Source organism: Cynocephalus volans, chromosome 2 (assembly GCF_027409185.1).
Source record: "Cynocephalus volans isolate mCynVol1 chromosome 2, mCynVol1.pri, whole genome shotgun sequence".
Taxonomy (NCBI): Eukaryota; Metazoa; Chordata; class Mammalia; order Dermoptera; family Cynocephalidae; genus Cynocephalus; species Cynocephalus volans.
In genome coordinates, this window is record NC_084461.1 from 189,613,371 (window position 1) to 189,626,663 (window position 13,293).

At 36.0% G+C, this 13,293-nt stretch overlaps 1 protein-coding gene across 2 annotated transcripts in view; it reads right to left on the bottom strand.

Annotated features, from left to right (window-relative positions):
- Positions 1-13,293, bottom strand: part of HECTD4 (HECT domain E3 ubiquitin protein ligase 4) — a 174,094-nt gene that overhangs the window by 98,750 nt on the left and 62,051 nt on the right. For both annotated transcript variants that reach the window (XM_063085388.1, XM_063085387.1), the window contains exons 8-10: positions 7,420-7,612; positions 3,871-4,029; positions 380-493 (exon numbers count right to left, since the gene is read on the bottom strand). In XM_063085388.1, coding sequence (XP_062941458.1) covers positions 380-493; positions 3,871-4,029; positions 7,420-7,612 — 466 coding nt within the window. The remainder of the gene's footprint in view (positions 1-379; positions 494-3,870; positions 4,030-7,419; positions 7,613-13,293) is intronic.

Consider the following 13,293-nt stretch of genomic DNA (forward strand, 5'->3'; position numbering starts at 1 on the left):
CCAAAACTTAGATATGAGCTTCCTAGCAGCCAGAGTAAAGAGAAAAATCCAATATATTACATAATGTTCATTTTCTAATAATAACAAGCATGATAATTCATGAGAAATAAATCTTTTTATGGAATGAACTCTGAGAATTTGTTATAGGAATCATCACACAACTTAATGGACAGAATCTCCAATAGCAATTTATGCAGAGGAATATTACATATGGCAGCTTCTCATATTGATTCCCCAAATTAAAGAGTATTATTTTAAAAAGTCTTTTTTTCCAAGGAAATTAAAATGTCACAGGAAATTGGTGAGATTTTTCAAGAAATTTCAAGAAATTGCTAAAACTTTGGAATTTTCCAAGAAAATATGTACATTTATTTCTTACCCAGTCCTGGTACAAGAGCACCACGCCCCAGTGAGCTTCCAGCAGCATCTATAAGATCCGCACGACTTGTAAACTGACCATCCGAAATATTATACACCAGGCTAGAGGCTAGGACTTGGGAAACAAACATTAAGCTGAATGAGCCTGAAGACTACTTTCCAAAGTTTACATTTTAGGCTCTTAACAAGACTTTTATAAAAATCACACCTTAAATTTTAGGCTCTTAACAAGACTTTTATAAAAATCACACCCTTTTTTGTTGTTGTTGTCTATCGGAAGAAACAACGAGGAGTTGGAGAATATACTCGTAAGACCACACAAAAAAAACAGTCACCAAAAAATCCTTTTAAATTTAACATTGGACCATGTTTTTTAAAGTGTTTTCAAAATGGCAACTTTTGCACAAAGATTTTTTTTTATATAGATTATCAAAAGGGTAATTGTAAGAGGGGTTATGATTATTAGCATCACAAGGTACCAACATTTACAAGAAATACTTTACATTTAGTCAGTGTTCAATAAAGGTTGGTGTACACTCAAACACATCTCAGTTGCTATCCTTCCAAGCACTGGCTCTAAAACTTGGAGACACTTTGGCTTTTTCCCTTCACCCAGGATACTGGAGCACTGAAGAGAATGGTCTTTAGGTTTCTAGATTTGAACTCCAGTTCTACCACTTCTGGGTGGCCCTGAGAAAGTTATTGAACCTCTTGGTTTCCTCATGAGTAAAGTGAAGATAATAATAAAAGTACCTAACCTAGTACAGTTATTATGAAGATTAACTGAGTTAAAATATGTCAAGGATCTACATCAGCATGTATGTGTTAGACACTATGACTGATGTTATTTTCTTCACTTTCAAACAAAATTCTAGCACTGTATCGCTTGAGTTTGTTTCTTTTTCTTATTCCCATCACTCTAATAGTCCAGATCCTCATCACACCTGACTAAGAGTTATAACCTAAACTATAATCTTTATTTCTTTTCTTTTTTTCTACTATTTCATACTCTACACCAACAAAGTGATCTTCCCCAAATAGCTTTTTCATTGTGTTTACCATATATACACCTTTCCTCCACTTGGCCACTTATGTGAATAATGCCCACTTTTCATAACTTGAACTCAAAACCTCATGGAGTCTCTCCTTTCTACCCCACTCCACAATGATCCTTGCTTTCTCAGATCCTGCAGCATGCACATCTGCTCCATGTAGTTCCAGCAATGATGCAGCATCATCTAGCATCTTCTAGTTTTCTAACACATCTCCATCATTCCTCCCAACTAGACCATGAGCTCCTAAAGGCAGCACCAATTCTTCTACTTACTGAGTAGCCCCTACAGTGACCAATGTTGGAACAGGACACAGAAGGAATTTAGGCACTGACTGATTAGTTGGGCTAAAATAGAATCACTGTGTAAGTTATGTCTTCATGAAAGAATGGCACCATGAAGACCTACTTTAATCAAATGGGTCAATTTTAAATGAGTGAAAAGCCATGCCAAGGACACTAAAAAAGAGTTTAAATAAGACTAATTGGTTAATAAAAAGACAACCCAATTTATAAATGGACAAAGGATTTGAATAGATATTACTCCAAAGAAGACATACAAATGTCCAATAAGCACACGAAAAGATGTTTAGCACCACTGGTCACTAGGGAAATGCAAATCAAAACCACAATAAGGTATCACACTTCATATTCAGTAGTGATAAAGGGGTCATCTTGGTCATATGCACTGTTAGAGAAAAGCTGTTGAAAAAAAGCCCAATCAATTTGATTCTAAAGGCAAGACAGTTTGGAGTTGTTAGGAATTTCAAGAATAAGCAACTACTTGAAATGGCCTAAAGATTAAGTTGATATTGGATAAATGATTTTGTTTAAACTGCTGACGTCAAATCCATAATCTGCAATTGGCTTGCCAATTAGCTCAGTTGTATACAGCACGATGTTATAACACCAAGGTCAAAGGTCTGGATCTCCTCACCAGCCAGCCACAGAAAAACAAACAAACAAAAAAATTATATCTGCCGGCTTTAGTTAGAGTAAGAAATGCTTTTTAAAAATCTAAATGTGAAATAAGATTAATGGAATTTCTATAAGAAAATTTAAGAGGATGGAATATGAAATACTGGCAAATAAAAATAAGTAAACTGATTTTAAAACATTTTAATTTTATGTGCCTAAATAAATTTCAAGAAAAAAAAAAAGAAAAAAAATTATTACCATGTACAAAACATTTTGTTTTGTTCTGTGTGTGTGTATTTTAGAAATAGTCTAACATATTTTATTGCATATGAACATTAAACAATGGCATACTATTATCCTTTTTTTTTTTTTTTTACAGTTGGGAAAACTGAGGCTCAGAGGGATTAAATGATGTCCCTAAGGCAAGAAAGCTAGAAAATGGCAATATAAAAGTAACATATTTCAATTCCAAATTTTATTCCATTTTAACTATTTGCTCACTCTGAAGACAAAACCACATTACTTTTTTTTTTTAAAATTAATTAATTAATTTTTTTAGAACCACATTACTTTAATTACTACAGCATGCCCCCATCTTTCCTAAAAATATATATATATTTAAAAACATTAATGAATGTTTACACTAATCATTTTCTGTTTTACATTTTTGCTTAACATTTTGCATATGTGTCCTAAAATGGGGGCATTTTACCTATTTATTTTAATAGCTTTGGAATTCTATCATAGTAAATAGATTTCGGTAAATAATGTGGCAATAGACTATTTTTCTTTCCTAAAGCTTTACTAAACTAGTTATTATTTCTAATAATTTTAAAGGACAATAGATTGCAAAAGTATATTGTTATGTCTACAAAAATTATATTTTTAATTCCTCCTAGCCTACAACTTTATTGATGATCATTATTATCAACAGACAGCTATTGTAAGTAACTGTTTAATGGAGTAAGTATAAAATAATGAACAGGAAAGCCTTAAATTTCAGAGTTTGAGATAATTCAGGAAAAATGCCACAAATAAAACTCACTTTTTTTTTTTTTTTTTGAAATATAATTTTACCTTTAATTTTAAGGGAAGCAGCTTTTTTTTTTTTTTTTTAGTAAACATGTATTACTTTTATTTTTATTTATTTTTTATTTTTTTATTTTTATTTTTATTTTTTTAAATTTTATTTTGTCGATATACATTGTGGCTGATTATTGCTCCCCATCACCAAAACCTCCCTCCCTTCTCCCTCCCCCCCTCCCCCCAACAATGTCCTTTCTGTTTGCTTGTCGTATCAACTTCAAGTAATTGTGGTTGTTGTATCTTCTTCCCCCCCCCCCCCCCGGTTCTTTTGTGTGTGTGTGTGTGTGTGTGAATTTATATATTAATTTTTAGCTCCCACCAATAAGTGAGAACATGTGGTATTTCTCTTTCTGTGCCTGACTTGTTTCACTTAATATAATTCTCTCAAGGTCCATCCATGTTGTTGCAAATGGCAGTATTTCATTCGTAAAACTCACTTTTTAAAGATGACAAACCACTTGTTCCACCAAAAAGAGAGCGAGTGGCAGAGCTGCCTGATCCCCCTGGAGGCGGGACCAGCATCACCAAGTACGTGCCGCAGGTATATATGGGTGTCTTCCGCAGCATTTTGAGAGGCAGCCCACAGCTAGTATTTGCTGAAGAAAGGAATGAGAAGGCTGAGTAAAAATTTTTGATACAGAGATTAATGTGGTTACCAAAACTGAGTAGGGTATAATGAGGAAGCCCCAAACTCAAACAGAGATAATAATAACCAGATGAGAAAAAGAGACCAAGAAGTAATAGCTAAAGTGCCACAAAAAACAATTATCTTGTGTAATGTTGAATATACTAATTACCTTGATTTGAGCATCACATATTGCACATAAGTATTGATATTTAATGTGGTACCCCACAGATATGTACAATAAATTATGTTTCAATAAAAAAAACTAAAAAAAAAAAAAAAAAAAAGTAATAGCTAAGGAAAAAATAATCATCTTCTGGCCCCATAGCCTGGCTCCAAGCCTCCTGTTATATGGGTTAAACATGTCTCAAAAGTGTTCTGAATCTTCAATATGCCCTCATGTCTCTAATAATTCTCTCAAAAGAATGAATCCGCAAATGGACTAAATCTCAAAATAAGAGAAGAATCCTACTGTTTGTGTTTCCCCAAGGAAACTGATACTCCAGTCAAGATCTTTTTTTTTTTTCATTTTATAGAGAACAAATTCTTGACAGGTTTGTGATATTACATTCATTACAAACAACTTTGAACATGAAATCAGCGAAAAATTTCAACCCAGTAAAAGCTTTTAAAATATGTATCACAAAATAATTTTATACCTGCATGATTTATGATAACCCATTTTATTTATATTATATATATGGTTCAGTGACACACACTATCATTAAGAAAACAATTATCTTTTCTAATCAAGAGGTATGACATGCACTTTAATCTTCCTTACTGGCATATCTAAAATGTGGAGTGAATTTAAGGATTTGCTATATACTAACCTAGTGAGGATTGATGATGTCAACAGAAAATCAATCAGAATGCTTTACTTAGGAAGCTGGCAGGCTATAAAATATAACTTATTATTCATAGCCTAGATAGATGAAAAAATCATTTTTAGGTGGTTTAGATTAAAAAAATGAGCAAGTGAAACCTAATGTGTCTAATACTTGTTTTGAATGCTTATGCTTCTAAAAAGCTCAATTTTTTTAAAACTGCAAGCCCCCAACAAGTATATTCTTCTTTCAGTACATAAATTTAGGAGCATGAATTTCTGTAAATAAGAAACCCAAAAAGGGCAATGATTGGAAAATTAGCAACTTTATGAACATAACATTTTCACCAAGATGTTTTTAATAGACATTCTCTTATTAGCATGATAATAGCTATTAGTATATCATGTAATAAAAACTTCTGGACCCTTTGAATGTTCTATTAATTTTCAAAAGTCCACTTAGTCTATAACTTGTGAATGTTTAATGTAGCAACATCATGTTAAATGAATACATAGAGAATATACAGAGAAGTATAATGAGATCACATGTTTAGACTACAGATACCAGTTTCCTCAGAATTCTAAATATACCCTTGACTTCTGAGGTCTTTTTTTGATATTGCATATATTTTCTTATCCAACAACATTCTTTTAGTATTTCCATTGTTCAGGGTAAGATTAAATTTTCTCCCAAGGGACATACCCAGGTCAAGACTTCATCTTGCCGTGAAAATGTTTATTTAGGTAAAAAAAACTGTCCTCTACAAAATATTTCCTATAACTAAAATTATGCACTTACCCAAGTTATAATAATTATCATTAATTTCCTCACTTATATTTGATACAATAGAGGCCTGTGGAAATAAAATACTATCCTTAAATTCTAAAATGAACTGATAAATATTTAATTTGGTAGTACAATGGATTAACCACAAATATTTTCTCTTCCTAGCATTTCAAACTATAAAAGGATTAAAGCATAAAATTGCATTAAATTAATTAAAAGTTTGTTAATTCATATACATTTTTCTATATATGTCATCTTTTTCTAGACTTATGTTTTACTGCAGTTCATGGTTTGTTATTAATCCACGTAATTGGTATGTAACCTGTAAACTCTCCTAGTATAATGGCTCTTAACCTTTTTTGGGTCATACATGACTTTGAAAATCTGATGAAAGTTATGATGGTGTAGTGGATTGAATCATGCATCCCCAAAACTCCCTGAAGCTTGAATTGTGTTCCCTAAATTTTATATATTAGAAACTTAGCCCCCACTGTGAATGTTAAGAGGGTGAAAAGTCCTATTATGGTAATCGAAAGGTGGAGCCCTAGGCCAGCCTGTGGCTCACTTGGGAGAGTGTGGTGCTGATAACACCAAGGCCATGGGTTAAGATTCCCTTACCCGTCATCTTTTTTTTTAAAAAAAAAAAAAAAAGGAAAGAAAGGTGGAGCCCTGAAGGGGTGATTGGATTGTAGGACCATGCAGTAGTGAATGGATTAAAAATGGTGGTCAGGGATGTTCTGAGGGCTTTAAAAGAAGAGGATATTCTCTCTCTCTCTCTCTCTCTCTGCTCGCTCTGCTTCCACCATCTTGCAATGTGAGACCCCTGGGTCACTGTTGCTGCCATCAGATGGACTTCAGACTTCCCAGCCTCAGAAACTGTAAGCAGTAAATTTTGTTTTCTTTATAAATCACCCAGTTGCAGGTATTTTGTTATAAGCAACAAAAATGGACTAATACAGATGGCTACATATAAAATGTGATTTAAGACTTTGGGGGAACATGTTTATGAACCCTTTAAAGGCTTATCCTCGTTAAGAACTCCTGCTTTAAAACTGCAGAATGGTGTATATAGTATGCTACCTTTTATTTTAAAAAGGCAAAAAATTAAGAACACATAAATTTGTCTTGTATTTGCATAAAAAAGCCTGGAAGGATAAATAAAAACTAATAAATATAGTTATCTAGAAGGAGCAGGGTGTGGGCAGAACACAGAATACACCAACATGGGAGGAATAAGACTTCTCTGTATATACCTTTTTACATTGTTTTGACTTTCAAACTCTGTAAATGTATTATCTACTTTAAAACATTAAGTTATAAAAACTAAATAATAAATTCTAAAGAACAAAATCTCTATTATAGAAGTTTTGTTTCTTACTTGCTTGGGCAAGATTGTGTTTAGTGAAGACGATGCTAAGTATCAGCTTTTTACATTCATGAAGCATATGCTAAACATGAAGCCAATTACTTTAAGCTAACAGTGATGATGATAAGGTATTTACAGTTAAAGACAGAACTGTTTGGATTCATTACAGATTCATGTGAATTCATGTCCCTAGCCAACAATACATATTTAGTTTGGAAAAAAAAACTGGATAGTGATTGGAAGATCAAATAAGGTGAAGGAACCATGGAAAGTAAAGCACTATGTATGGCACAGAGTAAATGCTCAATAAAAAGTTGCAAAATGGAGCTATCTGAGGACAGCTACCCAAAGAAACAGAACTGGTAAGCACAGAAAAACATACCTGCTTGGTCCTCCTTCAGCGTGTTGGAGATGGTGGAGCCAGTCAGGGCAGCGAGTGTTGCCGAAGGGGAGGCTCTATACCGAGAAAGTCTACTCAGAAGCATCTCGTTAATGCTTTTTGCAGACTCACCCTCTTTTCTCATTAGAATTGTGCGTTCCTGGAGTGGGTTGGCTACAAATACTCCATTTTCAACCTAATATTTAAAGAAAAAGAGGTCCTGAAATGATATCTATTTCCATTTAGTTAACACATTTTACTTGAGAATGACATTATTATGACCTAGTTGTTCAAAACATTTTAAAAACTGCACCTGAGTAGACGTATACCTCAAAACTCAAGCGCTCCATAGAAACTACTGTGAACAAAAGATAGGCTATGCTAAGTTTGACAGCTTTCGTTTTTCATAGTAGCCCAGATTCTAAATGTAATGAGCCAAGTTTAATAGGTTCTAGGAAAAGTTGTTGATTAAAATTCCTTAATACTGAATTCCACAGGCAGAGCACTAATTACAAGCCTCTGACAGGTACAAGTAAGATGAGAGGAAAATAAATCAATCAGTCTTTGATTTACTATAAAAGATAAGGATAATGTCTTCTTGAAATATAATTAGTGGCTAAAATCCAAACTCTATATTAACAGTAGTTAAGATTAGCACCAGCTGCTTGGATACTGGCAGAGCAATCCCAGAGAAAGGCAGACTCTGTTAAAAATACACGCCAACTTCAACTGGATCTTTGCTGGTGCCCGGCAGTTCTTTCATTCATCACTTGATTATTCTGCAGCAAAATCTCTGGAGTGGTGATCCCAAAATTCCTTCACCAATTTGGAGTTTGACTTTCAGCAGACCACCTGGCTTTCTTTTCTTTTTTTTCCCTCCTTGATTTCTCTATTGCTAAAAAGATCCAGACAACTTACCATAAGCTTCTCCCACTCATCTCCCTTCCAACTCAGGAATATTTGTGGGTTTTTTTGTTTGTTTGTTTGTTTTGTTTTAAAGTAGACCGGTAAGGGGATTTTAACCCTTGACTTGGTGTGGTCAGCACCACACTCTCCCAAGTGAACCACGGGCCAGTCGCCAACTCAAGAATCTTTGAACCCAGCCTCATTCATTCTTCCTTTCCTCTGAATTCAGAGGAAGAAGCATTTCACCTCATATTATTTAATGTTAACCTTTCCACTTCTGCCTCAAATTCTGCACTCCTCTCTCCCCGTTCATCATCAGTGTCTCCCTCTCTATTGACTTCCTTCTGTTTGTTTTCAACTTCACAGGTCTTTGAGATTTTAAACAAAACCTTGGTGGCCCACTAAAATATCACCTATTTTCCCCACTTCCATTCATCATCAAATGTCTCAAATACATTTCATGCAGCTTCTGCATGCCACTGCCCTCTTCTAGACCCAGGCTCCTGGGTCTGGCTGGAGACTCAGAAACTGGTTCCACCAGCAAAAGAAGGCAGGACTGGCCTGCAGCTGCGGGGTATGAAGAAAAGAGGGAATAGGAGTGCAAAGTGGCAAGTCTTTAGAAGCAAACAGAAGGCAAAGAAGGAGTCCAAAGGGAAGGGTTGGTAACAGAGGAGGTAAGAGAAAGCAAGCAAATTCAGGAGCACAGGAGGAAAGATTCCCAAAGGTGGCTGTACATAGTGGGGGAGTCCTTTATGATACTTCACAAACGATAAGGGAAAAGATTTCCCAAAGTACCCAAAGATGCCATCTCTATTTCCTCAGCCCCTGCTTCCTAACTCCTTGAAGTTTGGTCTCTGACATTCTTGATGGTCCAGCAGTCACCTAAAACCAAAACCATCTGCCTTTTCCTTGACTTCCTTGCAGGTTGTGCCATGGATGCCAACCTTCTTGGAATTCTCCTTCCTCAGTCTTGGTGGTAGAACACAATCCTGGTTTGTTTCTTTTGACCGTGAACATTTACCTATGCGTAAGGTATTCACTGTGTTTGTGAGTCAAGCCAACACAGGCCCTGCCCTGCTCTCCCCATCCCCCGCTCTCTCTTCTTCACTGATTCCACATCTCCACTTGTTTAAGTGCAAGCTTACCCAAGATCAGCCTCTGGCATCCAAGACCTCTGCCTGAAACACTCTGCCCCTAGATCTTTCTGTGGCTGGCTCTTTCTCATCATTCATGTCTCAGCTAGAATGTCACCCCGATTACCAACATCAAAAAGAATCTTCCCCAGTTCCCCCAAGCCAGAGCACTTCACACTGTTTCATTATCTGCACAGCACTTACTACTCTCTGAAATTATCTTACTCATTAATTCATTTACTGTTTGCCCTTCTACTGACCCCAAATGAATGACAGCTCCCTGAGAGCAAGGATCCTGCCTGTCTTGTTCACCATAACAGTCCCAGCACTGAAGAGGCATTCAATAAATACTTGATGCCTTGCAGAATAAACAAATCAATACCCTCCCCCAAATCCAACTCCCACCCCTATCTATATAGAAATGTGGACAACTCCAACTTTTCTATCTGCAGACCCACCCTTGCTACTAAGATCTAGTCTCACTTTTCTAACTGTCCCCCATCCTCCCCACCAACATTTCTATTCAAATAGCCTCCAATTGCCTAAAATTTAACACATCCACATTGTACCACATCCATTGTTTTACCCCCACCCTCCTGCTAGACTGACCTTTAGCTCTATTTATGTCACACAACTCTAAATATAACTCTTCAAAGGCATCCAAGATTAAAAATCAATCACTTTAAGCTTGGCACTCAAAAGCATAACCCAATCTGGCTCTATGAGAAAATCAATCGATAACTTAAAAAAAAAACCCAAAACTGTATTATTCGTTCAAGTACTTTGGAATTACTGAAAAGAAAAACTAAGCACCTGTGAGAAGCAAGTAGTGAGTTTTGGTGCATAAGTTGGTAAATCTGCTGGGAATCTCTCCTTCAGTGAAGACGCTCTTCAGGGGTAAAGAGCTACTGATTTAGGAAGGAAGGAAGAAGTAAGAAGGAGTGAGAAGCAGAAGGCTTGGTAGTGACAATTGGCTTCCCTACTGGTGATCACCCTGGTTCAAGCCACCATCATCTCAAGCTGATGACCAGACCAGCACCCCAACTTCCACCTGTCTGGTTTACTCTCTACACACCAGTCAATGATCATTTAAAATGTACATAAAACAATGTCCTTCCCTGTTTGAAACCCTGCAGTGGCTTCCCAACACACTTATCATAAAATCCAATCTTCTGATAAGGCCCAACAAGGGCCACCACCTGCTGACCTCCTCAGCCATGTCTGTCTCAACTCAAGCCTTGCTCACTGTTTTCAGCTACACTGGCCTTCTGTCACTCCTCCAAATGCCAAGCTTCCTCCTAATTCTAGGCCCTGTTTACTTGTTGTTCCCTCTTCTTGGGGGGTTGCCCATCCATTGCGGTTTGCCCTGGACTGTCTTGGGTTTAGCACTAAAAGTCCCATGTCTGGAGAAATCCCTCAGTCCCAAGCAAACTGGGATTGTTGGTCACCCTTTCTGTCAGGATGGATGGCTTTTTCTTATCATTCCAGTCTCAGCTCACATGTCTGTCCTAAGAAAGGCCTTACCTGCCCAACTCCCCATTCCACCCCACTCACACTCTATCATTTTATCCTGTCTTATTTTCTCCCCAGCACTCATTACTAGCTTTTTCCTGTTGTTGCTTACTTTCTTATTGTCTAACTCCCCAAACTGTCACATAAGCTCCATGAAAACAAAGGCTTATATACCTTGCTACCCAGACAAGACAATATAGTAGGTACTCAATTAATACTGAATGAATGAAGAGTAACTTAGTAATCTGGGTCAAAATTTGAAGGAAATAATAAACCCTTAGGAAAAACGGGGAAAGAGATATAGAGTATCCTTCTATACTGACCATATCTTTAGGAAGGAACACAAAGAGGGCAAAATAGCTGTAAAATTGCCACTGAATCTAAACATTGAAAAAACAGCAGTTTATAGAGAACACACAGGGGCAGAAGACCTCTCAGAACGAAACAGAAGTGAGGATGTAAAAAAAAGGGCTCTGAGAAGGTAAAGGAAGAGTTATAGAAGATTCTCAAGCAGGGATATGTCCAACGTAGAAGTAACAAAATTAGGCAGGAAGATTCCATGCCTCAGCTCCTGTGTAGTCTAAAAGGCCAGAATTCTAAGCATTTAGTTTCAGAAGGCATGTGACTCCGTGTGGCAGACTGTCACATTGGTGGGCCCCAATGAATGATCCATAACCTTGTTTAGTCCCCTCCCACACTGACTCTGGAGTTGGCCGTGCGACTTTTTTTGTACATTAGAAAGCAAGATATAAGCAGAGGCTTGATAAGTGCTTGTCCTCTTGGAAAGCTCCTTCCTGAAAACCAGCTTCCATGTTGTCAAGAGGTTCAGCCTAGATTACTGAATACTGAGGTTCAAGTGCAGAGACCCTGGAGGATGAGAGGCCATCTTCAATGTCACAGCCCCAGCTAGCTTTACCATGTAGAGCAGAAGAATCATCCAGCTGAACCCAGTCAATATATAAATTACTGTTGCTTGTAGTCACTTAGTTTGGGGGTGATATGTGGAGCAGTAGTAGACAACTGAAATACCCTCAAAGTCAGAGAACTTCTGTGATACAAACGTTAGAGGTTGTTTATATTAATAATAATTTAAGTTAGTTAGGCAGGATATTCTCTACATTCTATTTATTTACATCAATTCCTAGGTATATTTCTATAGGCTACATTTTACAATGATTAGTTATCTAATTCCATTCTGAGTTCATAAGAAATTCTTTTGAGAGACAAACAAAACTAATCCCTGATTACCTATTCATTTTAGTCATGCTTCAATCTGTTTCTTTCAATCCTAGGTACCAAGAGGCCTATTTTGTAATTCAAACTTGGCTGATTATTTCGTGAATAATGATGCCATGGAAGAATACAGATGGTGTTCAAGGTCTCAAATATTTTTCAATGGTAAACTTTTTTTCCTGATTATAAAACTTAAATATGGTCACTCTTAGAAATCTGGAAAAAAAAAAGAAGACTATAAATAAGAAAATAAAAGTCACCATTATTCTCTCTGTTTAGGGATAACTAATTAATATTTTAAGTTCTAGCATTTAAAGAATCTACAGATAGCTTCGGATGCTACACATCACTATTAGGATCAATATAAGGGTGTATCACCAATTTCTAAAAAGAATATATGCTGACTCTGCTCACTCTTTACCACTTCTTCACCCTCAGTCCAACACACTGTTATCTTTCTCTGTTCTGCTGCAATAGCCTCCTACTGATTCCATTCTTGCCCCTTCTTCATGCTGTATTCTTTTAAAAAATGTTTTATTATGAAATTTTTCATAATACAAAAATAGGTACCAAAAAACCCCCCAAGTAATGTCCATTTATTCATCATCTAAATACAAGTTATCAGGATTTTGCCATATTTGCTTCATTTCTCCCAAATATGTCATTTTATCCCTATATTATTTCAGTGTGCATCACTATAAAATACAGATATTTTATTTTTTTTAAATTAATTTTTTTCATTGTACATGTTTGTGGGGTACAGTTTGTTGTTTTAATACATGCATATAATGTATAATAATCTAATCAGAATAGTTAGCATATCTATCATCTAAACATTTATCATTTCTTTGTGGTTATAACATTCAAGATCCTCTTTTCTGGCTATCTTGAAATATACAACACAATATTATTAAATATGGTCACTCTAAGGCACCAGAACTTATTCTTCCTATCTAAATGTAACTTTGTAAACTTTGTAACTTTGTACCAGTCTACCAACCTTTCCCCATTCCCCCCTCCCTCCTCCCTTTCTCTGCCTCTGGTAACCACTATTCTATTCTCAATTTTTCTTTTTTCCTCTCTTTTAAATTTA